Genomic DNA, 27,233 nt, shown 5'->3' with positions numbered 1-27,233 from the left:
ATAAAATTTGTGATTAATCGTGAGTTAACTATTGAAGTCATGCAATTGATTAAAAAATGTAATCGTAATTAATTGCATAACTTTACTAGTTAACTCATGATTAATCACAAATTTTATATCTGTTCTAAATGTACAATAAAACAAATTCTAGGTTTTCATGCTCTTGTTAACAAAAGTGGGAAAAAAATGTTAAACTAATAGAAATAGTTCAAATAAATTTTTGACGTCTATAGCCGTCAATGGCAGTGAATGAATTAATGAGGGTGCAGCCCCAAATATTTGTATACAAGCCACTAAAAAGTACATTTGACAAAATATTTCACATTGAAGGTGGTAGGATTCACTTGGAATGAACAACACAGTCAGTCGAGGGTATCATCACATCCCATAACTTCCTTCGAGACCTCCCCGCCGAGACACTACGAGGAGTCGGAGGAAGCCAATGAAAACACAAAGCCTGGCTTTGATTCACGGAGCAAGACCATCTCATTCATAGAAGGAGGAGGAGGAAGACGAAGAGGAGGAAGGAGGTCACGGCGAGGTCGCGCCACCAAACGACGCTTCCGACGCTCTCCCGGCGATGTTGTTTTCATGGCGCAAGGGAAGGGGGAAAGAATAACAGGGTGTCGTTTCGGTGGTTCTCAACTCGCCGCAGGGAGGAAGGAAGCTCCTCTGATGAGAATCACCTCCCTGGAATTGACATCAACTCAGGTAGACCTCACTTTGACGGTCTGCTTAATGCAATTTCTCCTCTTTCGCTCAAGGAATAACGAAACTGTTAATTACAACAATAGAAAAAAATATTGTAAGTACATGTATACCATTGATCAATGATTATTCAAAAATATCCAAAATCCTCTTTAAAAGGACAGACATGCAACGTTTTACCATTAAAATAAATAGGGATGTTCGATACCGAGTACCGATACCTCAAGTACTTTTGATGTATAAAATTTCATTTAACACAATGACAAAAACATCGTGAACAAAGACCTTTCTTTCAGATGATGATTCGCTGTATCAAACTGCAGCCAACTACTGCTGAGGAGGACTTAGCAATGTCAGGTGCCTTAAGTATCTTTGGCTGGTATCGTCAGTCTCTGTAAAAAAACGATACCTTAATATAAGGCCTGCATCAGCCCGATACCCATCCCGGAAAAGAAGTGCCATTTTTCGTGGAGGATACATTCGAGTCCCACTTGCAATAGGTGACAATCAGCAAACCTTGAAAATAAACCCTTCCATATTGTGAAAATGCACTTTAGTGGGGTTTTCTATCAATAACTCATTCCCTGCCATTGATGGCTATAGACGTCAAAAAATCATTTGAACTATTTCTATTCTATTCATTTTTCCCCACTTTTGTTAACAAGAGTATGAAAACCTAGAAAAAAAATATTGTACATTTAGAGCAGATATAAAATATGTGATTAATCATGAGTTAACTATTGAAGTCGTGCGATTAATTACAATTTAAAAAAAATAATTTGCCTGACGCGACTTAAAGATTGTTAAAAATTACGGGCGTCAGGCGATTAAAATTTTTAACCGTAATTAATCGCATGACTTCACTAATTAACCCACAATTAATAACAAATTGTATATCTGTTGTAAATGTACAATAAAAAAAATCTAGGTTTTCATACTCTTGTTAACAAAAATTGAAAAAAATGTTAAACTAATAGAAATTGTTGAAATTAATTTTTGACGTCTATAGCCGTCAATGGGAGTGAATGAGATAATATGCATCCCCGGCCTGTCTACAATCCAACCAGGTATGAAAAATGTCCGTCCGCGACTTCTTTAGCTTTCTCCTCCTATATCTAAATTGTGTGCTTCAAACTAATTAAACTTCCGTAATCGTTTGACGTCACTAAGTCACGGAAGTGTTCATCTGTCTATGTCAAGGCAAAATTGAATGTTCTTCTGGTATTGTGGTGTCTCATTGGTAGAGTGGTTGTCTCCCAAACCCAAAGGTTGTGGGCTCAATCCTCAACCCTGACTATCAAAGTGTCCTTAATGAGCAAGACAGAACCATAACTTGCTCCCTGAACAGATGAATGTGACGCATTGTGAAGCACTTAAAAAGTGCTATGTATAAAATTCAGTCCCTTTAGGTGACAGACCAGGTCTGCTTTACCAAATACTTCTAATTGGATGACTACCACACCCGATCCCGATGCATCGGATTTTAAAATTAGATTGGGCCTTCGAAACTCCCGGATGTTGCCGGCAGGGCCCCGGCATCTGGCGGGATGACGATTGATCCCGTGCGTCGTCGGGGGCCCGCCAGGCTCGGCGAGGGACCGACGGAAACTCGGCGAGCCTCGCGGAGGAACCTGCGGTGCGCCAAAAGTGGCTTCAGATGCAGTGGGGGGAAAGGGGGGGGGGTGCAGTGGAGGCTCTTGGAAGCCTCGTCGCCACCTCCGAGCCAGACCGAACTGGGCCACTTACATTGTAATAGACGCACTAAACACATCAGTTTGATTTACGGGTTAACCTTGTGACTTACATCCGTGCGCCCAAAATAAAGGCTTGCGGACCATATGTGCACGAGAAGAAGATTCCTAACGCCGTCGCGTGCTCCGCTGCATGTGTATCCGTGAAGTCTTCTTTTTTTTTTTTTTTTTTTACTGTCTTTGTACACCCGCCTTAATTGGAGAGGCATGATATTTTGAGAGGGAGGAGGACCGTGTGCGTTAAAAATAAACACGGCGTTTATGGTCCAGAAAACGGCTGCGTCTATCTGCCACTGGTCCTGTTTCCCTTAAGAATGCCAATAACAGATATAGATCAGCGATGATGGCATTGCAGCCATGAAGTTTAACATGGAACATTTCGCGAGGAACCACAATGAATCGATTTTATGGTGCCGGGTTAGGCATAACACACACACACACACACACACACACACACACACACACACGCGCACACACACACGCACACACAGTTGGGTTTACATGTCTAGTGGGGACATCTCATTGACATCATGCATTTTCTAGACCCTTACCCCAACCCCAACCATCAAAAATGATTGCCTACCCCCATTCCTTACCCTTGTGATTAATACGTTGTAATCTTCTGCAAATATTTGCACATTTCAATGTGATGTGACGCTCATGCCATGTAATGCAATGTAGTCTTTCTGTGAAACGTAACCTTAATATGAATACATTTGCTCTCGCCTGGCTTTCACCTTGAAACAGGCCTTAAAAATAGTTTGTGTTGGTTTGCGCGCCGCGGGCAGATGTGTTTTTTATAGCATGCACAGCTGCGGGCTGTAACTCGCTCACATCGAATCGGGAGAAACAACCCAGACGAGAGCAAATACCGGATGCAAGGACTAACTGTGTAAGTCGCTTTGTGTGAAAAAGTCATTGTATAGTATTCATTAAATGAACTTGAATGCAGTTTGTCTGATTGGATTCAATTTGAGGTATGAAGACTGTTTTCCAGTGTGGTCTGGAACTGGACAGCTAGTGGATGCCAGCTATGTCTGAGGCTGAGATTCACTGTTAACATTACCCAAGCTTGCTGCAGTGGAGCCCGAGGGTTTGCAGGTTGACAACTTGATCGTTGGGCTGCATGACGTCGTCGAAGATCAGCCTGGTTGAAAGTGAGTGTCATCTGCCCGACAGCTCTGACCAGTGCAACACTGCCTTCTGCTGTCAACTTTGTGTTAGTGAATCAGAGCGTTTTGCTTTGTGATTGCAGCGTGAGGGCGGGCACACCATTAAATGTGATAGTTACCCATGTACTACACTAAAAGTTTGGATATATTGTTTGAAATCATAGAAATTCCTTGACTTTATATTGTATTTTAAATTAAGCTCTTTTAGTGCAATTTTCTTTATTTAGAAGAAAACGTCTTGGACATTCCTCTAATTTATATTAGAATGTACTACTGTATGTGTTTTTATTTAATCTGTCTTGTTTTATTTTTTGACAATTCTTAATACTACTACTACTACTACTACTACTACTACTACTACTACTAATACTACTACCAATAATAATAATGATAATAATAATGTATATTAGCCTATTATTTTCTAAGGGTATCATTTGCTGTTGTTTTCAGGACGTGTAGGTCTAAAGTTTTAGTTGACGATTTCTCAGTCACCGTGCGGAACCAATCTTCAGTCGGCCAACGTTTCCGACCGGGTGCCAATTCCTTCGAAACGGTTGTCTCTGTTTACACCGCAACGTGGATGAAAATTTCACTTTCAAGACACCTGACCTGACTAATAGTTTATTTTTGTATTATTTAGCCATTGTAAACATTTAAAAATGAGTAAAAAGCGCCCGAGTGAGGACGCGGCGAAGCCGAACACGGCGGCCAAAAAAGAAAAGATGACTGAGTTTAACGGAACTCTTTTTAAAAGCATGCTGAGTGACCCCACCACAGCCATGAAGGGTACGTATTTTACCTAAAAATAAATAAATATATTATTAATCATAAGAGCACAAACAAAATGGTGTTTATTTTTGGTCGCCTCCAGGACTTGAGAGGTTCGTATCAACCGCCAAGAAGCTTCCGTCATCTGAGTTGTATGATGTGGTTGAAGGTTTCATTAAAATCTCCATGGAGTGTGCAGAAATATTCAAATTGCTGGAAGGAGAAAAACAAACTGAGAGAGAGGTAACTTTGACTCAAAATCTTACTTCATGGTCCTAAAATGAACGCCTAATTAATGAGCTGATCTTCGCTGTGCAGATGGTGCTGATCTTCCAGAGTCTGGAGATGATTCTCCTGAGGACCGCCAGTGACCTGTCCCACTTCAACATGGTGGGCAACGTCATTGTGAAAAAGACAGTTTCCGGTCACATGAAGCTGATTCAAGGATGCTTACATTCAGAAAATTACAGGTCTGTCGGTTTATCGCAACTACTGTAGTGTACATAAAGGTAGCAATGGCTTTGCTTTAAAGAAGACCCGTTAAGCACTCAACAAAAAAAAAAAAAAGTCAGCATTGGGGCAGTTATTATGTGAAACAATTGGGCAAAATTGCAAATGCCTTGCTTACAGGTTTATTTCCAGAAATACGAAGCCCACAAAAGATTTTACTGCCAAGACCCAACTATTTGTATACAAACGACTGAAAAGTCAATCTTTAATTAATATGATCCAACGGACAATTTGTCTCCTGGGTGCTAATCTACATTCAATGATACTATTTTTCCACACAGATTGGTTTGTCAGTGCCTGAGCCTCCTGTCTGCTGCGATATCCCAAGGGCCCGAAGCTGCCAGAGTGATCCTGAGTCACATTTATATGAATAAGTCCCTCTCTGGGCTGGCCAGAAAGAAAGATAAGAAGGTGAGAGGACTAAAAAGACATCTAATAAAGAGCATCTTGTACATGCAAATACACTCTCTGCCGAAAGATGATCAATTCCTTGACTTAAGCAATTGACTGACAACATTTGGGTTTGAAATCGAGAGATCAACAGTTCAGCATTTATTTCCGGGTCTTGTTTGTGTTTCCCAACCAGACAGATTTCTTGACATTTATACTACTTGGAAGTGTAACCCACATAAAAATATTGGTTATTGCCAACACAGCTATTTGGAATGGAGCACTAGTGTGCTAAGTGTCAGATGTCAAGGTATATATGAGGGAAAGGCTAGCTTATGTTGTCGGTCAACAACAGTGGAGTCCAAACTCTGGCCCACGGGCCGTTTGCTGCACCTGCGTGTTTTTAAAAAAAATATATATATATAAGCCTGTAGTGTATTTGAGCAATAAGTTGAAAACATGACCCACATCAGAAGATTAGAAGAAAAGGATGAATGATATCACACTCTTAAAAAAAAACATATACATTTTTAGAAGTAGAATATTGCACTATATTGTATTTTAAATTATTTAGATAAAAAAATACAACTATAACACAATGTTCCATTTTTAATTTAAAAATCAAATACATTTTTAACGTTTCAAGATATCACATTAGTGTGAATACCTTTTTGTTTTGTCACCGATAACCCAAAGCTCAAAAGTAGCCTATTTTGTTTTCCTTTTAATACACTTAACTGCTTTGCATCTATTGACCTCTAGTACACTGGATTGATTTTTAGCATGTTTTACAAATTTCTCCCTTCCATTTTGCTGTATGTGGCCCTCAGTGGAAAAAGTTTGGACATCCCAAGTTGACAGCAAAAACGCATATCTTCTTCTTCTTCTTTTGCTTCTTCCAGGGAAGACCCGACGTTCGCATGGCCTTTATCCAGTTTGCCCTCTCCTTTTTGGTGTCCGGGGACAATGTAACAGTTGGACAAATACTAGAGGTCAAAGGTAAGCATGGAGTAATAATCACCAAGCAACTTTTTTTAAGCATGTTGCTCATGCGTTAATGTGTTTCGGCAGAGCTTCTGCCTGAGATTTTGAGTACGGGGCTAAAAGGGGACAGGATGTCCGTCGTCAATCTGATCTTGTCCACGCTGAAGACCAGAGTAAGCACATGATCATCAATTTCACCACTGTTCCGATGTTTTTGCGAGATAAAACCAAGATCAGTTACGTTAAAAATCCTTTCCACTCAATGTGACCTGTAACCCATACTAGCCATTTGAAAAAAAAAAAAATCTTTTTACACGTCAATTAGTGTGCAGATCAGTGCATGTGGAACATGCAGCGGGGACACATCGCCAAACACAAATAACCCCGCTCTCATGTCGACATGCTGCTTATCAGAAGAAGTTTCTTAATGATGTTTATGTGTTTTGTCTCTTTGCAGGTTGTATTAAACAAGGCCATTAGCAAAACACAAAAGGTGCGTTTTTTCACAGCGGCAATGTTGACCAACATCGCGTCCCTGTATAAATGGAACGGGATTGTGGATGCCACCACAGAAGGGAACGAAGTGAGTTTTTGTCTCATTTGAATTAAAGCTTTGCTAATGTTGGTCTAAAGCAGTAAGGGGGTGTTTGAGCTTGGGAATTTTTCTTGGCAATTAAAAGAAATAAACCAGAATTACTAAACTGAAGTTTGCTCGCTTGTCTAAATGATATTTTCTATGTTGAAAGATGGAGGATGACTCGGAGGATGACTCGGAGGATGACTCGGAGGATGACTCGGAGGATGCTGGGATATCGGTGGTGCGGGAGATGGCTCACCGTTTCCTTCTAGAATTGTGCTGCTCCCGAAAGTACGGCATCAGCTTCCACGATGGCAGCTTCGGCACTGCTGGCAGGCAAGTATTCCGTTTTACTATCTACATTAGCACAGAACATGCTGTTTGTAACGGCCTCGGCTTTCGCTGCAGAGCCGGCAACATCGTGCTGCTTCAGTTCCTGGTCGGCCTGAAGCAGGCGACGGAGGACGAGCTGGTGGCCGAGCTGGTGGTCCGCACGCTCAAAGCCAGTCCGGACGTCCTCACGCGATTCTTCAAGGAGACGCATTACTCTTACTCGCCCCGCCTCAAAAGTGCCTGGCAGGACAATGTGAAGCTGCTCAAGAAGGTGAATGTATGAGAGAATGATAAAACAATCTGCACAAAAATTCCGTTTAGTTTATGCAGAAATGTGATGTAAATAGAAACTGTAAACGGTGACATTAATGTACTACAGGAAAGTAGAGACAAAACTAAAAAGTAAAACTATACAGAAAATATATATTTATATTTTAAGTTAATAAATATTGAACCCCAATGAAAATAAAAAGATAGAATTTATGATTTTTTATGATTCTAATAATAATAATAATATTAATAAAAAAATTGTGAATCACTTTATATTTGACATCAAACCTCAAAATGCTACAGTGAGTAAACATAAAACACATGTTTAATTGTATAATTTGTATTTTTATATTTGTATTTATTATACATATAATGTATACACACTCACATATTGTATAGATGTATTTTTATTGTAAGTTTAATTAATTTAAAAATAGCAAAAATAAAACTATTGAAAGAGGCAATGCAGAAATTGTTACATGTACATGCATTTAAAATTAAGAGTTAGCAAACGAAACTAAAATTGATTAATTTCTCTTTCTTGGCAAAAAAAAAGAAAATGAAGAAAATACACTGAAAACATTTAAATTAATACATGCTGTATATAATATCAATGCAGGAAAAATGGAGGGGAACTGTAAATGGTAAATAAATAAAAAAGATTTTATAATGTGTTCGACAAATGTATTGGCAATTAAAATCTAAAATCAGTTTAATATTATGAAAATTTAAATAGAAGACATTTGTTATTTTTCCGTGGTATTTTTTTATCATTATTATTTATTTGTAAATTAAAAAAAACTTTTGGGCTATTTTATTTTTTATCATCATACAGTGCAGTTCTATACCACACTACAATTACAATAATGAACATATTGTATGCAACTCTTGTTTTATTAGCACTCATTTGCTGCACCCAATGAAGAGTGCTGTGCTTATTCGTCGACTAATACATCCTATCTCTAATATCACATCAGATCTACGAGGCTCAGCCGGACATCAGCGTTTTGTTCCAATCCTGTGAGCACGTTCCTCTCCCGCGCCTGCTCTCCATGATTACGGTGGTCTCGCTGCCCCCCGTCTGCAACAAGACCTTCTTCACACAGGGCCTCAATGTAAGCGTCTCCTACCACAATCGCAGTACAGTAAATAAATGTTAAAAACCAAACAGTTGAACAACTGAATGTTTTGTTTGGAGAGGAAAAAATCCACTGATTTGTGCTGTGATGCTGTCATTATTCCTTGCTAAGAATTTCACTTTCATTTGCATACTAAAATACCACTAGAGGGAGCCTCAAACATGTAGAATCACTGAATTCAACCAATAATCCGCTCGTCTCCTTTCTCTATAGTTTGCCAACACAGCGGTGCAATTCACCACTTTCAACATGATGAGCTTCATTTTAAAGAAAGCTGACAAGAACATCGAGTTCCTCCTGGACCACCGCTCAGATGCGTACACGCCGGACATGATGGCCGACCTGGTGCAGCAGTACAGGGAGATGCTTTGCAAGGTTGACACAATAAAATGTCATTTTAATACCTTCAAATTTAGATTCTCCTGCTTTTAAAGTCATTTTGTTTTTGCTAGATTTTGCCGGATATGACGAGTGTCATCTCAAACTGGCAGTCACTCAGCAAGAAGGACAAGACGCACGGCGAAGGAAGTAAGACGAACAAGGAAGTGAGCGCAAAATGGATAGATGAAGAGGACCAAGCCACTTCATTAGGTACACTTGCATAGTAGGAAACCCAATAGAAAAGCTGCAGATGAGAGAAAGCTCCCTTTTCATTGGGGTTTACAGTGGCGTGCTGAGATCTTTTTCTCTACCACTGAAAACTACAACCACAATCATAACCAAATTTCTTGAATGAAAAACATCAATTGTGAGTGCTTTTATACTTCAAAATTCCAATTTTTGATACCACCGGAAGGCGTGAATTTTTGAAGCAAGCTGAACTCTGATCGGTGTAAATCGGAAGTATTATGTGGGAGTTGTTTCACGGCAAAAAATTGTGGAGAATAAAAATCACAATAACCGCAATAAAGTCCTTTCAGCTCCTGAGACACCCGAGGTCATCCTGCTCAAGGCGCTCATCCTGCAGGTCGTTTGTCTCTTCCAAAAAGTTGTGCCGCACTTGGTTACTCAGTGCAAGTTTGACTTCAGCAAGCTCCTAAAAGGTAATTTGTTTTATTTTTAGGCTATTAGACGTGCCTGTCGGAACTTCAATCATATTCTTTATTGTCTAAAGGCATCGTGTCAGAGGGAGGCGTGAATGAGGAAGTAGCTCCCGTCTTGCAGCATCAAATACTACAGCTGGCGTTAGACCTTCCTGCAAGCAAGTTCTCGTGGTTCCGTCTGCAGGTAAGAAGCTCCCAGCTGTCTTACGAACATGTCATTAAATATCACTAGGATCAAGATTTCATCGTGGGTATGCTTGAAAGGGCGGTCCTGTCACACTCACTCCACCCCCGTTTCCGTAAAAGGAAACGTCAGCAGACTAAAATTGGCTGTAAATGCTCTCATCTTACTGCCGTCTGGTTGTCCCTTTCTCGTTCAAAAGGAATCTGCAGATAACAACGAGAAGTCTGTACTCTATCTGCTCCTCAAGATGTTCGTCGGCAGCCGCTGCAACCAACTGAAGACCTCCACTCGAATGCTGGTTCTTAAAGTAAGGAGCCCAATGTACAGTATAGGTGCCGTGCGAGTGGCTCGCAACCAGTCTAGGGTGTATCTCGCCTCTTGTCCTTGTCAGCTGGGATAAGCTCTAGCTCGAGTAAGCCTTGGCTGCAGAGTGTAGTTCGAGGCGTGGCTCTGCGTGGGGTGCACCTCAACTTTTGACTCCACCCACGCGGATTCTCGACCTCAAAGCTCCTCCTTCACTGAGCCTGTGTGTTTTGATTCATGACTCTGTGGATTCCCATTGGATTAATGACATTTCAAGTCATTTTAATGGACGCTGTTGATTTGATAGTAAAATGAGTGATTGGCTTGGTCATGGTACTACTAAATGGAAAAAAATACATCCCCACATCACTAACAAAAACTGTAAGTACTACTATACTAATGCTGCTGGTCTTGTGTGGTGTTCAGGTGCTGAAGGACAGCGGCGTGTTTGAGTACACCTGGTCTGAACTGGAACTCTGGCTGGACCAGCTGGACCGAGTAGAGCCTGGCCAACAAGAGACGGTCATCCAGTTTTTGGAGAGAGTGAGCGAGTGTATTTACCTGACCTCGGAGAATGCTCATGATACCGATATTGGGAATAAACAAATCTATTTTTTCTTTGGAGGTGTTTGTCGAGATCGTGTGCCATTCGCACATATACACAGATAAAGTCGCCAGCCTGGTGCAGGAGGCGGCATACCAGCAGTCCAACCTGAGTAGTCAGGAGGGAGATGCAACCAGTGTCTGTGTGTCTCACATTGACGGTAAGCTTCTTAACTTATTCACTCCCTGCCATTTTCACAGAAGCAATCCCCTTCACTCCCGCCTGTTTTACTGGATTTTGACTGATTTCGCAAGGCCCACAGAATATTGTGTTCTATAGCTATATAAAACATGGAACCTACCAAAAGAAAGATTAAAGTCTCTTCTTTCATCAGGAAAGAAAGTATGTTTCTATCTGTTTCCGTTTTGCAGCAATTAGCATTACAATATAGCTACGTTTCATCATTATTCACAAATCTATTTAGAATTTTGATTAATTGAGCTTTTTTTCCCCAACATGGCCCTGGTTGATCTCCTTTGTTCTGCCATAACTACCATTTCTTCACTTTTGATGCCAGCAGTTTAAGTCCAACAATCGGGGGCTTTGCTGACTTTGATCGCAAGGGAGAGCAAACAGTACTCAAATTTGGGTTCAATTTCAGTCTCTCCCTCCGCCGCCAGATGTTCTGGACATGCTGGACGTCATCATGGAGGGCAGCGAAGGTGACGCTGAGGGGTTGGGGCCACCTTTGAGTGAGGAGCTTGTCGTTCAGACGTTTCCCTTCAGCGTGGCCGTCCCTGCCGCTCTGGAGGCCCGCAACAAACTTGCTCCAGACAAAGGTGACAAGTACTTCCTTTTTCAAAAATGATTATGATTTCCAACCTGTCTCAACTGTTCAGCATTCTCAGCCAATCCTTTCATTGTTTTCTCAGAAGTTAAGTTATGTTTTTTTTTTTCCCAAACCTTTCTCCAGGTTGCCATTCTCAACCCTCAGCTTCCAAATGTTCCAGAATTTTTCCACACTTGGAGATTTTGAATGAGAATGTGTATGTGTGTTTTACCTCCTGTAGTGGCTGTGTTTGAGTACCTGTCGGCCGTGTTAAGTCACATCCTGCACAGCCAGCGTGATCCGATCCCGCTCTGCATGGGTCTGCTGCAGTACGACCAAGAGCTGATGTCCTCCGAAGGTTCTGCACACCTCTCCATCGTGCAGCTTTACCACTATTACTCCAAGTGGCTGCCGCTGCAATGTCAAGTGGAGCTGGTTAGTTTGCCCTCGATTACGTTATGTTCCAAATTATAGGACCTAAGTTAAATATACACAGGGCTTAAAGTAAATAAAAATCCTGAGCCTGAACTTTTTCCGGGCAGAGGTGGTGCAATGTCCAATGTGCCGATTCGTTGTTCGACTGACATCAAGCCATTACTATTCGATTTGTCGGCGTGGATGGACTAGGCATTTGGGAAACTTATGAAATTCCGGATGGCCAGTTCTTCCCAAGTGTCAGGTCATCTCTTTCATTATCAATTTATATTATGTGTAGCACTGCGGGTTGCAATCCCCTGTAGTGCCGCAACTATCGAATATTTCGGTATTCAAATATCCAAACGGAAAATTCTATTTATATACATTTCAGTTTCTTTTTTTCCCCCGGGGAAGTTTTTGCATGACTGTTGTTTCTCGATAACGGTCTCAGACAGGTTTGACAGTTAGTTTTCCACATGATCAGAAACCTGATTTTTTTTTCCCATTGATGTTGAAGTTAGTAGAACTGTTAATGCTTGAAACATTTTACTCAATGTGAATCATATTGACTATTTACGACATAAAACAAAAATAGCATCAGTGTAGCATCAAGTACAATATTTTTTTTTCTTACAGTTTGGATCATCAGAATATCCGCCAGACAAAACGTCAACACCATCCTTCACTGCTCTAATGATAGCTGCATACCTAGACGGCCTGAGTTCTGTGCTGGCCAACACCTTCAGGACAAAGGTGGAGGTCGCCTTGGGTTCCATGTCGATGGCTGACCATCCACTTTGCATCAAGCAGATTTTACTCTACATCAAATCGACAGTGGACAACTTTGGCACGGTAAGAGAGCTAAAACAACAGCAACGCCTAATTACACTCATTCGCATTATTCATTTTATTCTCTTCTGCTCAGTTTCCAAAAACCACTGGCGCCACCATTTTGAAGAGCTTAATGCAAATACTCCAAGATTTGCTGTTCAAGCTACAAGGCTGGCAGATGACTTCGGACCCTCAACCCAAAGAACAGAATAACCAAGATGGATCTGAGCTCTTCCTGGAAATGAACCAGTCGTCTACTGTGGAGGCAGACAAAGAGCAGGTCAGGAACAAAACATTTAGACCTAAACCAGAGACTGGTGGAAAGTGCTGGTACTGTTGTAATTTTTCACGAGTTAGAAATTGCACTTTTTTTTTAAAAAATGTTGACAACAATAATATTTCCCCTTTTATTGAAAATGAATGTCCGTTATTGGCCTCCCTGACTACTAATAATCGGTATCGTATCAGCCCCAAAAAAATAAAAAATCAGTCTATCTCTAATTTATAACATCCACTCCATTTATCCACCTCATCCCCAGGTTCCATTAAAAAACTAAATCTTAAACAAAAACCTTTTGTGGTATATTGCCGACACTATCTGACGGTGTAACCTTTAACACAACACGTTTGTGGCATTCAGTTGAAATTAGCGGTTATCACTTGGTTTCTGTCACCTGGATTACCCCGTTGCTTATGTTGACTGTAGATAACGGTTTCCTTCTGTGTTTTTAGATGCTTCTCTCAGCCCTGAACTCCATCTTCAAGCATCCCTGTGTGGAGCAGTGGTATCTGTCTCTGGAAATGGCCAACCCGCCCCCGCACTCTTTGAGAACATTACAACTGAAGCACATGTGCGCTCAGCTGAGCAATGGCATCACCACCCTGTTGGCGATGAGTGCCCCGACCCTGCGTGAGTTGGGTCACACGGAGCTCATCGCGCCCTACGCTGGCGCTATCGAGAAAGCCGTGCACAGGGAGCTGCAGGAAACGAGATCCAAGACTCCCAAGGAGCAGTCCAGATCATTCCATGCCCTCCTGTCCTTGCACGGATACATGGACCCCTCCAAAGTGAGAGATGTGGTGTCCGCGTTGCTGCTCCTCCCGCAGGAGAGGCTCGTTACTACACAAGGTCAGCTGAGTGTTTACGGCCAGGCCACGCTGCAGATTATCACCGAGAATCAGGACCGGGACGACGGCATCTTCCTGTCGCAGGCTCACCTGGGCGGCCTGGGCACACTTCTGCTGTCCTGCTCCAGCCCTACACTCGAGGCCCTCCTGCTCCATACGCTGTCCCGCGAGCCCGGAAGTGCCCGGCTGGTCCGCACTGACGTGCTGCAGGAATGCCTCCGCCGTCCTCTTCGTGACTCTCTGGCTATCGCAGACCTGTTGGTGAGCAACTGCTCCACACAGCGCCTCTGCTTTGAGAGATGGTGTCTGCAGCCGGATAACATCAAGATGATGACCAACATGATGGACAGCTTCCTCCCGCTGATCAGTGGGTACTTGCTGGTGGCGGGGAGGGAGGATCCGGCAACGTCCAAAGACGGTATGTATTAAAACAGCAAGAAAATGTGTGCTTGTTTGATCTATTATTACCTCCACCAGTGAGCTTTGTAAGTATCATCGTCTATAACAGTAATATTGTAGCTCATTGGCGTGCCCTGAGAGATTGTGTGATTGTTTAACAGGCTAGAAAATGATTATGTATTTACTACAAATAATGTGTCTTTGTCCATCTGTCTATGCTAAAATCTCTGTCAAATACAATTTGAGTGATGCATGCCAAGTTTGATTCAGATCTGATCCAAATTGTAAATTTGGCATGATGGCAATAATGTTCTGATCGTTGCACCAATCCAATTTTAGTTCAATTTGTGAATCCGCAGTCAGAAGCGGTAGTATGAAACCAAGTAGAATCCAGATCTTCAAATTCTCGATATCTTCAGATCGAGTGTTGTGGGTAATGTTTTTGCTTCAGAGAAAATTAGGTGTAAATTAATTAAAATATAAACGAATTTCACATTTGGTAGCAATTCTAATTTAAAATGAGAAAATCATGTTACTATGTCTAATTAAGTCAATCTAATTTGAAGAAAAAATATTATGCAATACCAGAAACAAATTTAATCCAGATCTGATCAAAATTGTGTATTTGTCAACAATGTTTGACATGGAAAGAAAAAATCCCAATTACCATGTTTGTTTAGATTTTTCGAATCTCTTTCGATTAAAAAAATAAAATAAAATTGGAGTCTGATCCAAATCTAATTCAGATTGGGGATTTTGAAGTAATGTAAATGTAAAGTTGTGTTTATATCTGATAAATCATCTTATACTTAATTGTGCTCATGTATTACTGAACCTTGTTCTATTTTTGTAGTCCAACAAGACGTTTTAAATGCCATGAAGGAGAATCTCCTGTCCAAGTTGAGCCAGTCTGCTCTCAGAGACATGACAGAAGCCGCTACTGTGGTTGGAACACTGGCAGCTCTCATCAAGCTCTCTGCCGACATGAGAGACATCGGGGACTTGATGAAAAACCTGCCAGATGCCCTGCAGAGAACGGACAGTTTTGAAAGGTCAATTTTACCACAACGTTTACAAGTCATCGACTCCGAACATGTCAAATTTTAGGCTGCTTTTCCCCTGTCAGGTGGCAGCTGGTGGACGTCATCACGGAGAAGCTGACCGACTTCCCAGAAGAAGAAGTAACATGGAGGAAGCGTGTCACCACATCCACCCTCAAGTGTCTGATTGCGTCTTTCGGTCACGTCAATGATCAGGCCTCAAGCACCTCTACTCAAGAGCACAGCCTTTTGGGAAGACTGCAGACACTCATCGTAGGTTAACAAATGCAAGTACGATGGTATATTAGGGCCACGTACATTTTTTTTTTTTGAGGGTAGGGGCAATATTCCCAGAAAAAAACTCGCAAATTTGCGACTTTATAAAGTGTCAGATTTGCAAGAAAAAAACTCGACAAATACATGTAGCGTAGCTATAGTCTGTGAGGATTTGTTGGTGGTTAATGGAACAATGTTTGTGAAATGAAAAGGCAGGATAGAGACGGATCCATTCTTAATTTAAACTTTACTCATCATACACGGCAGCTAGAGCGACAACACTTCCTGATCCCCTATCAGCTGACTAACACTAACCAATCAGAAGCTAGCATACTTTAGTTAAATGCAAGTGAATGACGGAGCGCAGCAGATTCGACACATCAGTTTAGCTTCTTCTTCTTTTCCTTTCCTGTCGCTGGCAGTACCCAACACTTCAAAGTGGGAATGTTTAACATGATATGGTTAAATCTCCTTATTTGAAAACCTGACTGAAAATTATTGGCACAAACATCCGAGTAGTACGCTACGTGTATTTCTCATAAGTTTCTGAGGTTTTTTTTTCTCGCAATGTAATCATTTAACAACGTTGTTGTAGCTTTTTGAGTTCAAACATTTGCCATCTCTGTGCAGATATCAAGTGACGACATCGCTGCATCCGACTGGAACGCTTTTGTGCGAAATGGACTGAAGTGAGCGAATCATGACTTATACCTCAATTTCTTTACAATGAATCACCAATCACTATGTGCTCTTCTGCAGGTGCCGCTACAGAGATGAGCATTTCCTCAACACCCTGCAAAGCCTTTTGGATGTGATGTACCATCCCAACGACATCCCAAATGGCCTACTCCCTTTAGCCACCCTCCACATGATGACCAGCAGCCACTCCTTATTCCTGCCCACCATGTTAGACGATGACGATCCGAGCAGGAGTCAGGCTAAAGGTACGCGAATACCTCAAGATGAACAGAAAACTCAAATCCTGACTGGTTGGTTTTTAAGGATTGGTTGGCCTTTTTGTTTGTTGCTCTTCAGAAGCCTTGGTCTCGCTCCTCCTCAGTCTGGTGAGGAAATGTCCAGCAGTGTGCAACATGAATCATTTCTTGGTACTTTTGGGAGCGTACGGAGCCACGCTCAGTAATACAGGTAATGTCAAACGAGGTTAGTCGGATTCAAATGGCGCATTTGACAATAATCTTCATTTAACCCTCTTGTTATGTTGTGGGTCAAAATCACCAACTTTCAAGTTAAAGAACAAATGTCAGCTTTTTACTATCAAACTTTGCACCAACAGTCAATCTTTTTTTTTTTTAAATGGCTAATTTAGACATATTGGCAATGGAAACAGTTAAGATGCTTAAAAACAAAGGGTTTTTTTTGTCGACAGACTAAGAAGTTGCTATGTTCGTAATATGTGCAGTAAAAATTGTTCATAATAAGCTATAAAAATGTTTATTGGGTTGGGTTTGGAATATTAAACATTCCGGGTCAAATTGACCCATTTTAAGAGTAGAAAAAGTACAAAGTATAATCAAATTGACCCATTTTAAAGTTAAAGATACAAATGAGTCGCGGGGTTTTTTTGCTATGAGAAACTAACTCATCAATTAAAATGGTTCGCTTTGACTTTTTTCAATTAAATTGATTACTAATGTTTATCGTAATGGTAAATAGTATTTTTATATAAATAGTATATTTTATGAGGAAAATTGTTCATTTCAAATACGTGTTTAATCATGTTTATTGGGATATTGCCTGCAGGTCATTCTGTCTCTCTCCTGTTTCCTATCAACTTTTCAGCTGTCGTGTTAATTGAAGGCTAAAAAATTGTTGTATTGTATTAGTTCACTACTAAATGTCACTAAATAATACACTGTACCTTTGAAGTTGAGTTGTCCTTCCGTCTCCTTTTCGAATATGTACAATCTAATTTTATTTAGAATTTTACTTTTATGTTAGTTAAAATTTTGTCTGTTGATCTGTTCTTGTGTCATTTTCACCCATGTTGCAAGTCAACCATTCATTCAAAAGCTTTTCTAGACTACAACAACAAATTGTGTTGCTGGTTGTCCGATCATTCTTTTTTCACTGCATCTCGTCTCTTCAAACAGATCAGACAATACTGCTGCTCCTTCAGGAATACGAAAAAAATCATGTCAGTCTTCTCAAATTTCAGTGAGTACCATTTTATTTCTTCTTCATCTCACTAATTGCTCGTACATGCTTACACTTTGGGAATTCCTGCCACAGATCCATTATTTGGGGTCCGGCAGCTTTGGAGCACCACAAAACCAGGAAGAGCTTGGAATCATCTCTGTGGAAGCAAACCTCCTCGGACGACATCTTGGCGTTGCTCAACGCCGACAAAATGCTCCAAACCATCGCGCGCTTTCCGCAGAGCCGCAGGATTATCCCGCAGGTGTGCTTGGGAATTTGTTGCATCGTCATTGCCACGCTTTTTATTTGGGAAAAAAAAAAAGTTTAAGCCTTAAGTTTAAGTTTAAGAGTTTTAAGTGTAAAATAGTTGAGGAGCGCCATTGCCGGCACTTGGTGGGTTTTTCTTTCTTCTTTTTTTTTGCAGCGGGCGGAGGAAAGGTCTTGGGGAGCTCTGGTTTCCAAATGAGCTGAAAAAAAAAGAGTAAAAAAAAAAAAAAAGATAAACTATGGCAAGCAAATGGTGGCATTGTATCTCCTTTGGATGAGCTCACGCTGTCTGAAGCAATGCAGACAGTCATACCAACATGGTGGATCTTAGGAAATATGTGTTCATGCACGTGGTGACTGATTAAAGTGTTTGTTATGTTAAATCTACTTCAAAGAGTGTTAAAAAAGAGAGAACAGATTGCGGAGATGATTTAAATTTAGAAGTAGTAGCATAGCGGTAGTATGACTTATGTACACGTACTGCATGTGCACATACACATGAGAAAATATACTAGTAGTACTTCCTAAATAGTGTGGAAAAAAGTCGGTTCAAGTTTCTCACAAGCACATTTGTTGGTATTTTATAGAAGAAAACAACTGTTCAGATGTTTAAGGCATCAGTAAAGCAAAAATGATTAGCATAAAAGTCAACGTTGCCAGAAAATAAATCAAAAAGCTTGTTTTCCACAGTTTTTTGGTTCAAAATAGGTGATTACGATGAAACCAACACACGTACTGCTGATTACTAAAAAAAAAATTGAATAAGGTAACAAACTTTTTTTTTGCGGTGGAAGAAGAGAGTCAAGGTCTCATGAAACACAATATTCTGTGAGCCTTCAAAGATAAGTCAGAATGCTTGAAATTGGCTGTTAACTTGGAGTTTCTTTTTTTTTTGTTTAATGCATGGCTCAATCTGTTTTATTAAGAAGGATTAACAGCGCCATCTGCTGGATCTATCGAGGAAAAACGGCTTCCCTTGTATCAAAAAAATAATTTTTGGACAATTTACAGGCAGATAAAGTGCAGCTGTTCAACATCAGAGCTGTGAACGACCTCAGCAGTTTGTACGACCCTTGCTTTCTCCTTCCTCTCTTCAGCGCCATTCTCCAACCAGGTGAGTGAATTTCACTCTCGCTTCTATCCCCGCTCGTCTTTCCCGTTCACCGTCCGTTGTGTCTCCCGTGGCAGAGGCTGTGGTGGACTGCTTCAAGTTCGTCTCTACCCATGCCCTCGGCCTGACCTTGGCGGCTCTGAGCAGCTACGACGCCAAGGTGCGAGCGGCGGCGTACTACGTGCTGACCTGCTTCTACCAGCACCTGGAGGCCGCCCGCTTCAGAGAGAAGAGACAGGTAAAAATAAATAAATAAATAACTGTCAGTAATCTCAAAAGTAAAAATAAATAAATACAAGCACTGGTTGAATTCTCCTGGCCTACAGCTGCTGTACTTGCTGGACATGGTGAAGAACGGCGTTCGAAAGCAGAATCAGCGGCTTCCCTTTGTCCTGGCCACGTACATAAGCAAAGTGGCTCAGCAGATGCTCAGACCTGGTGGGTGACCTTAAAAAATCCCACTTGGAAACATGAAAAGGACAATTTTGACAGATCATTTTAGAAAAAGACCTCTACATCTCAATACAGTATAGTCTTTTTCTTAAAATTGCATGAAATGAATGCAATGCTTCAATTTGTTTTTGCAATGCCCAATTCCCCCCCCCGATTATTTTTTGGGTGATCCTCTAAAGTTGAATGTGAGATGAATTGAGTGGATATAAGTACAGTAATTTCTGGCCTATAAGGCGCACCTGACTATAAGCTGCGCTAGCTTAATTTGCGGAATACTCTAGTTTGTTACACATTTAAGCCGCACAGTCAAGCTTCCTTTACTGGTCAGGCATGTCCATGTTTGTTTATGTTTCCTTTCTTTGTTGCCTTTTTGGCTCAGAGGACTACATGTACGTGGTTCTGAATCGCTTCCTGCTGTCCCATCAGAGTTTGGATATGAGGAAGGTTCCCGAGTTCTTTAAGCTCTTCTACAGCTTCGACCTGGAGGTAAAGCGCCCAGCGAAACTGCTTAAAGGCACAAACAAAACCCGCTTATGTCTACAACCGTCAACCTTGACGTGTTTATTTTGGTTTGTGGGTCATGGGGAAGGCGGACTGATTGTGTGTTTGTCTGTCTGTTGCGAAGCGCAAGACAGAACGCGAGTGGATCCTGAGCGTGCTGGAGGAAGGAATAAGTGACGGACACTGCTACGACGTATGCAACCAGCAAGGCATCTTCCACAGCCTCCTTGGCTTTGGCAGCGGCCCCTTGTGTGACGAACACGCTCAGGTTGTTGACTGCAGTTGGCATACATTCTTCCATTGTATTGCTGGCCATCCAATTCGATGCTGCGGTGAAAAAGTGACAGACTTTGTCCACCAGGCGCAGATCATCAGGGTGTTGTGCCAGGCGGCACGTGTAACCAGAGCAGCCTACGACCTGAGCAAGAGCTGCGGCCTTCTGACGTGGATTATACAGATGGTTGAAAAAAGGTGCAGTGTCAGGGCAAGCTCATGGGTGGTTCATTCCTTATTTCCGTCTTCAAACCATTCCATTTGAAGATAATAAGGGGAAAAAATGGTAGTGATATGAGTTAAAAAAAAAAAACATAATAATATTATCATAATAAAATGTTATTTTTTATGTTTGGTTGTAATATCTGGGGTGGTCAGAAGCATTAGTCAATATATGTTTTATATGTAACCGAGTAGGGCTCGATCTGGATCCTAAAGTAAACTCAAGTTTGATACAATCTGATTCAGTTCAATCCAATATCAATTAATATACATACAGTATCGCTATGGAACATTCAATATTCTTAAATATCAAGCACACGATAAAAACTCCACAAACATTAAATTACAAATGAATTCATGTGGAGGCTGTAACTGGTCAAATGGTGTTCAATATAAATTAAAAAACATTGTGTCAGTCAGTCAGTTCTTTTGTAAATGTAAGAAAATACTTTGAAATTCCTGTGAACAGTAAATTTCATGAAAACAGCAAGATACGAAAAACTAAATGTATTCTCTCATGGATTTATAGGAAAAAGACATACTAAAATAATCAATTTATGTTTTTATGAATCCATATTGGGCTATGAAAAGGAAAATCAATTTGAGTAATTTACTTTTTTTTTTTTTTTAAACCCAGGCCTATAACTGAAGCATAATTTATTGTCTATCGACGAACCAATATTCCATAAACATGATTTAAGTCTAAAATTGAAGTATGAAGCATCTGGCTTTTTTGTGTGTTAGATATTGAAACAAATACCAAAATCGGTCACTCATTTGACAAATGATACACGGATTCCCAGCGCAGAATGAACCCTTCTTCAATGTGTTAACGTGATGGTTACGATTTTCTTCTTCACCCTTAGGAACCTCGGACAACATTTGCTCGGCCCCATCATAGATCTGCTCCACGTGTTGTGGTTCACAAACCTTGGAAAGAAGGAGAAGCCCATCAAGACATTGGAACGAGAGACAGCAAAATGCCTCCCACTCACGCTCATCAACGAATTCCTATGCGTGGCTTTAACCATCAGCTGCCGCTTGAGGTAAACATGGCGATGACGTAAGAAGCGCCTCTCGGTCAAGGATGCTGATGTTTGTCTTGTGTCAGGTTGGGCGTGAAGGCCGCCCAGCTCAGCGCATTCCTGCGCACTCTCTCGTCCGTACTCGAGCATCGGACGAGCGCTCTGGCCGCCGGCGAACGGGCCGAGCGAATGACGCTGCGAGCTCAGCCTCTGTCCTCCACTCAGGCTCTCGCTCTGCTGTTGTGCTGGAGCACCCTGGCTGGCCACGCGGCGCTCCTGGGCCAGATACAGGCCTTATGTGAAAAGCACAAAGTCAAGGAACTGTTGGGTGAGTGCACTTTATTGGAACACTTAATGACAACTTTGGCAAATGTTAATAAGAATGCAATCAAGCAACAAGGAAAATAGAGGGGAAGATCAGGAATCTGCAGCAAAACTGAATAAAATAAATTAGGGCTGGGGAAAAAAAAGTCCACCACAAAATTTGGTCAACGCAAAAATACATGCGCCAAAGCTATTTTATTAATTTTGAAAAACAAATTTGCAGCACCTGGAAGTTTCCGGAACCAATATTTCGTGTTTCCGCACGGACACATTTTGCTGACGGACTCCAACCAGCTATCACCAAAACACTAGATGCTTCCTAGGGTTTGTGGCACTGATCTGAATATATGACTGGATAGCCGATAGGCCAGGACTTTTGAAGTCGCGAGGCTGCCATATTGCTCCTCCCAAGAAACGTTTCTCGGCATACAATCCTATACATTTACTGTATCGAAATTGGAGAATATTTGAGACAGTACTTAATAGAAACAGCATGATTTATTTTAAATTTGTTAAACATAAACAAGAGGACTTCAGACATTTTACAACCTGCCTTCAATACATGTATAAATGATATGCTTAATGATGTTTACAGGAAGAAACTTGTATAGTTTTATTAAAGAATTATAACTGTAATCAACAAAAGATGCATCTGCCAAATCTAATATTGGGGTCTAAGGAACTGAGCGATAAAAGAAAAAGCGGGCCTTCAAAGCAGCACTTACCATCCACTTGTTTTTTAAACTTTTTTTCCAAAACTTTTTTTTTGGTTTTTACTTGTTAAAAAATAGTGCCCACCCCCCCACAAACCCCCCACCCAGACCACCGGTTTTATACCAACTGCCTACGAAGCTGTACAGTATGTGTCTCATCTGTACGTATACTGTATAGTTTATACAGTAGTCTGCTCCCGAGATGGGAGGAGCAAGATGGCCGCCCGGTGACTTCAATGGCATGCACGGGCGTGTATGGGCTCGATTAGTCGTGGAATAATCAATAGGAGACTCTATTTTTTATCTTTCTTAAAAAAAAAAAAAAAAACTTTTTCTATTTTAGTGACAGCACTATAATGAATGGTTTATTTTACATAACACAGAAAACACAAAAACATCTTTTTGAACAAATCATTTAACAGCCGAAAAAGGAATAGGTTGAAGCACCAGGCGTATTTTTGCCTATCCTATACAGTCGTGTGAATAACATGTAGATTTGGAATTTCAGTGTTTACCATCATTTGTCCTCTCTCGTGGCATTAATACAGGAGGGTCCGTGAGGGACAAGACCCGGGTTAAAGGCTCCCAAACCCGCACTCAACAGAAGAACCTGTCAGGCGACACTGAAACAGAAGAACCACAGCAAAGTCTCCTAACTGAGTGCAGATTATATCTCGGCAGCATCTTTATGCACTGGCGACCCGCGTTTGTCCTCGGCGAAGCACAACGCACCGACAGTCCCGGTCTGCTGGCTGTGGAAACGGCCGACCTGCTCACCAGGTGGACCCTCAGGTGGCTGGTGGAGAACGCGTACGACGACGAACGCTCAAAATGCTTTTTGCGCTGGCTCGAAGAGAACTTGATGGCGAACCAGGAGATTGTGGACGCGCTGCTGCGGGATCCCGCCCCCAAGGCGGACCTGCTTCGTCTCTACCATCGCGCGTGCCAGACACCCGCGGGGGAAACTTTCCGCTTGTTCACCCACGTTATGACGCGCTTGCTGGAGAGGCGAGGACGACTTCCGGAGATGCACCGAGCGGTCATGTCGGCTTGTCGGCCGGAAGACACGCAAGATGAGTCGAAAAGCGGTGAGACTTTTGACCCTCTCGTCTGTGTTGAGTTAGCTTGAAATGCCATTTATATTTTTTTAGTGTGTCAAAATTAGTGCGTTAATTTAAAGTTCCTTTAACGGCACTAATTTTTTTAACGCATGGTTAATGACCGCTCCTTACTTGGACAGCCTGTACTGGGGGAATTCCAGTCGCAACGCAGCAGAGACGTCCACGTCAAAATCTAGCAGTAATAGATGTAATAATAATGCATATATTTGTGGAGACTAGGGGCAAGTTGTAATTTACAATTTTAAAAATGTGCAGAATTTCATAAGTGACTTCATGTTAAAGATAACTCTTAATATGAAAAGAAAAATGCACTGTGCTGTCACCAACGTCTTACAAATGCAATTATGCCATCTAGTGGCAGAATAATGACCTTAACACAAATTAATATCACACGTTTTTTGTAGTACAGTATATCTTTTTAATTTTAACTCAATTTTATGAATTATTATTAAATTACTGTATTAAAGCCTAAAATATGCAGCCATATTTCTATCAGTTAATTTTTTTCCCCACTTTTATGTTAAGAGTATGAAAAATATATTATAGTACATTTTATTGTACATTTAAAACAGATATAAAATTTGCGATTAATCATGAGTTAACTATTTAAGTCATGCAATTAATTACGATTCAAAATGTAATCGCCTGATTTTTTTCTTTTTCATGATTAACATTGTAGCAACCTCAACTAAATTTTTTAAAATATTTCAAACTTTAAAATTGGTCAGTTTGACCAACACCACCACCGACGCACGTTTTCTTCATGTTCCCTTTCCTAGAAGCGGGCCTGTCGCTGCTGTCTTTGTACATCCAGGAAGTGTGGAGCGGAGCCGATTCGCCGCAACTCTTCCTGTCTCACATCGCCATGGTGACCGCAGGCGAGCGGAAGCAGGCGAAAGCTCACCAATCGGCCATCAGAGCTGTCTGCCAAGACTATGTAGCCATGAAGACGTGAGCGCTACGTCGTATCGTGCGCAAGGTGTACCATCCTGTTCAAATGTGACCAAAGCAATTTCCGTTTGTACACTTGGAAAAGGTCGTTTATTTGCTTCTTTTATTCAGTAATTATTCATGTAGGTTCATATTAAACTGGATGATGTGTTTCTCCTTTGACCCCTGCGTCTGCGTCTCCTGCAACGACACGAGACAAACGTGTCACCTGCGTTTTTATGCATTTGCTAATTATTGTACAGTCTATTCGCAGGTGATAGGGACGAACCCTGCAACCTTCAAAGTAGCAACGCATGTGACAGTAGGCATACGTTCTTTATCCTCTGCAAAAAAAACACGACTACTCTTACTGCACGTTAGTTGCAACAGTCTTCTTCAGTTTCATTAGTGTAGTATGTCTATGCTGCCCCCTGGTGGCCAAGGCGCGCACACCAGAAGGAGTAGCACATTGTCAATGAAACGAAACATGAAATCATGATGTTGAAACTCTTTAATTCTTTACACCAATGTTCAATTTTGATTACCATATTATCATAGTGTTTCAAAATCATTCCAAAGAAATTGTTGTCATTTTTTAGTAGGGCTCGACCGATATGCTTTTTTTTTTTTTTTGGCCGATACCGATTAATCTGTCGATTATTTTAAAATATACACAATGCATAAAAATTTTCTGCAATAATGTTTGAAGGCCAATAATCGGCCGATTATAATTGGCGGCCGATTAATCGGTCGGGCTGAAACAGATTGCCATTTCCATTGATTTTAATGGGGAAAGATGATTTGAGATGCCAATGTTTTGAGTTACGTGTGTGGTCACAAACAGATATAACCACGTAAGAGGCCATGGCAAACGTAAGATAAAATACGTTTTGTTTTGTTTTTTTTAATAAACATTACGAGAGATAGTACTAAAATGCAACCTAACAAGATCAGTTTGACAATCTAATAACTAAATTTCTCAGTCCTGCAGCACATAGAGAATAAGTGATTTTATTTATATATTTTTTCAGAAAATAGCCAACAATAAGTTCCCTAAAACAATCTGCGAATATGCGGGAGTTCAATGTCTTGATTAAAATGTGACTTTCTAATTAAGTCGCACTCACCATGGCAAGCGCCTGCTGCCTGACATGAGATTCAACGAGAAGAAGAGGACCCCCACAAAGACAGCCAGAGTGACCCAAAATGCAATAACGATAGAGTCTGAAAGAAAGAGGCCACGTGAGAAGGACTGAGGAAAATAAACAATCAAGCAAATGGACTCACATTTGTTGTATTTCAGCTTGCTTTCGTCCACAACCACTGGATCCACGTAGCCATAATAATATTCCCATCCAGTGAAAGCCACAATGGTCGAGTTGCGCATCCTAAGTCTTGTTCCAGAGCGATGCTGCTCGAGCAAAGTTTTGGACGGAATGGACCCGAGCTGTGTTGTCCCAACGCAAAGCTGTCCTCGACTCTTTGCAAAATAGGCGGGGTCCCCTCAGGCCTGTCACCATGGCTACTTTGACCTTTTTTTGTCTTTCATAAGAACATCAAAAAGTTATTTATTTTTTATAATCATTTATAAATATAAATCTTTACTCTCCTCCATCACCCCTTTTTGGTCATGCATTTTTACATTCTTTCTTCGGTTTATTCCTGCTTCTCTGATTTTCTCCCTTTTTTTCTTTTCTTCCTGGTCGCCTTCATTCCCTCCTACCTTTCTTTCTGCCTTCTTTATTTTGCTACATTTCTGTCTTCCTTCAGTAACTGACCAATAATTATTCAAGGTACCTGTAAAAAAAAAAAAAAGGGGGGGGGGGTCGTTACAGTAGAACTGTTACATTTGAGGGCCACATACAGAAAAATTGAAATCCTTTTAATCTCCATCCATCCATAATTTATTAAATATACTGAAATCAACCAAGCAAGCAATAATTTATTGTTTATATTTTCTAGTTATTAAAAAACGTGCCACATTTAGTCACCACAGTATTTTGAAGTGACATTTTATTATTTTAGTCATAAATACTTTATTTGTACCATTGCACATCTAGAAAAGCTCATATTAAGACAGCTACAGGTATTTATTTTATTTTACTTTTTTTTTTTTTAACACCCATCTTACTTTGGCCGCCGGCCACTGAAAAATGTATGGTGAGCCGTAATTGGCCCTTGGGCCATAATTTGGACACTACTGCAGTAGACGTTCTCAAAATCAAAATGGGGTCCCAGTGGCCACCAGAGGCACTCAAAAAATAATAATAATAATAAAATCACATTATTATTTTTTTTAATGTATGTATGTGGAGCTGCGCGACCATAAAACATATTCAACAATTTTTTCAAGGACAAGGGCATTTTTCCACAATATAATTCTATATTTTAGAGAATGTACCTTTTCCAGAAAAAGCTACAATATTACAAATACTTTTATTTTTTTACTACATTTGTGAAAATATGACTTTATTTATTTTTTAAACTTTGACTTTAGTGTGAGAACATTGTGACGTTGGCGTGGAATAAATACTGACAGT

At 40.8% G+C, this 27,233-nt stretch overlaps 1 protein-coding gene across 1 annotated transcript; it reads left to right on the top strand.

The window, feature by feature from the left end:
• Positions 1-4,173: 4,173 nt before the first annotated feature.
• Positions 4,174-24,876, top strand: urb1 (URB1 ribosome biogenesis homolog). The gene is made up of 39 exons (XM_077566571.1): positions 4,174-4,417; positions 4,503-4,642; positions 4,718-4,869; positions 5,191-5,320; positions 6,202-6,298; positions 6,371-6,456; positions 6,741-6,866; positions 7,030-7,196; positions 7,269-7,464; positions 8,441-8,578; positions 8,816-8,977; positions 9,055-9,193; positions 9,523-9,645; positions 9,717-9,829; positions 10,029-10,136; positions 10,559-10,675; positions 10,758-10,896; positions 11,357-11,515; positions 11,747-11,940; positions 12,559-12,774; positions 12,848-13,033; positions 13,486-14,299; positions 15,134-15,332; positions 15,407-15,593; positions 16,227-16,285; positions 16,356-16,540; positions 16,632-16,742; positions 17,708-17,771; positions 17,847-18,015; positions 19,032-19,134; positions 19,209-19,369; positions 19,458-19,569; positions 19,964-20,070; positions 20,210-20,353; positions 20,447-20,556; positions 21,447-21,626; positions 21,692-21,933; positions 23,191-23,730; positions 24,543-24,876. Exons 1-39 carry the CDS (start codon positions 4,291-4,293, stop codon positions 24,716-24,718), a joined length of 6,678 nt encoding a protein of 2,225 aa, XP_077422697.1. The 5' UTR covers positions 4,174-4,290; the 3' UTR covers positions 24,719-24,876.
• The last annotated feature ends 2,357 nt before the right edge of the window (positions 24,877-27,233 follow it).

This window comes from Vanacampus margaritifer, chromosome 5, assembly GCF_051991255.1.
Source record: "Vanacampus margaritifer isolate UIUO_Vmar chromosome 5, RoL_Vmar_1.0, whole genome shotgun sequence".
Taxonomy (NCBI): domain Eukaryota; kingdom Metazoa; phylum Chordata; class Actinopteri; order Syngnathiformes; family Syngnathidae; genus Vanacampus; species Vanacampus margaritifer.
Note: the sequence above shows the minus strand (reverse complement) of the source record. Positions and strands in the feature narration are given on the sequence as shown.

What these genes read in the sequence shown, in the direction of transcription:
- urb1 (XM_077566571.1), top strand. Translation starts at nt 4,291, where the DNA reads ATGAGTAAAAAGCGCCCGAGTGAGGACGCGGCGAAGCCGAACACGGCG. An exon ending in CTGTGTGTCTCACATTGACG is followed by an intron (nt 10,897 to 11,356) that starts GTAAGCTTCTTA and finishes CTCCGCCGCCAG; the next exon opens with ATGTTCTGGACATGCTGGAC. An exon ending in GAAGACTGCAGACACTCATC is followed by an intron (nt 15,594 to 16,226) that starts GTAGGTTAACAA and finishes ATCTCTGTGCAG; the next exon opens with ATATCAAGTGACGACATCGC.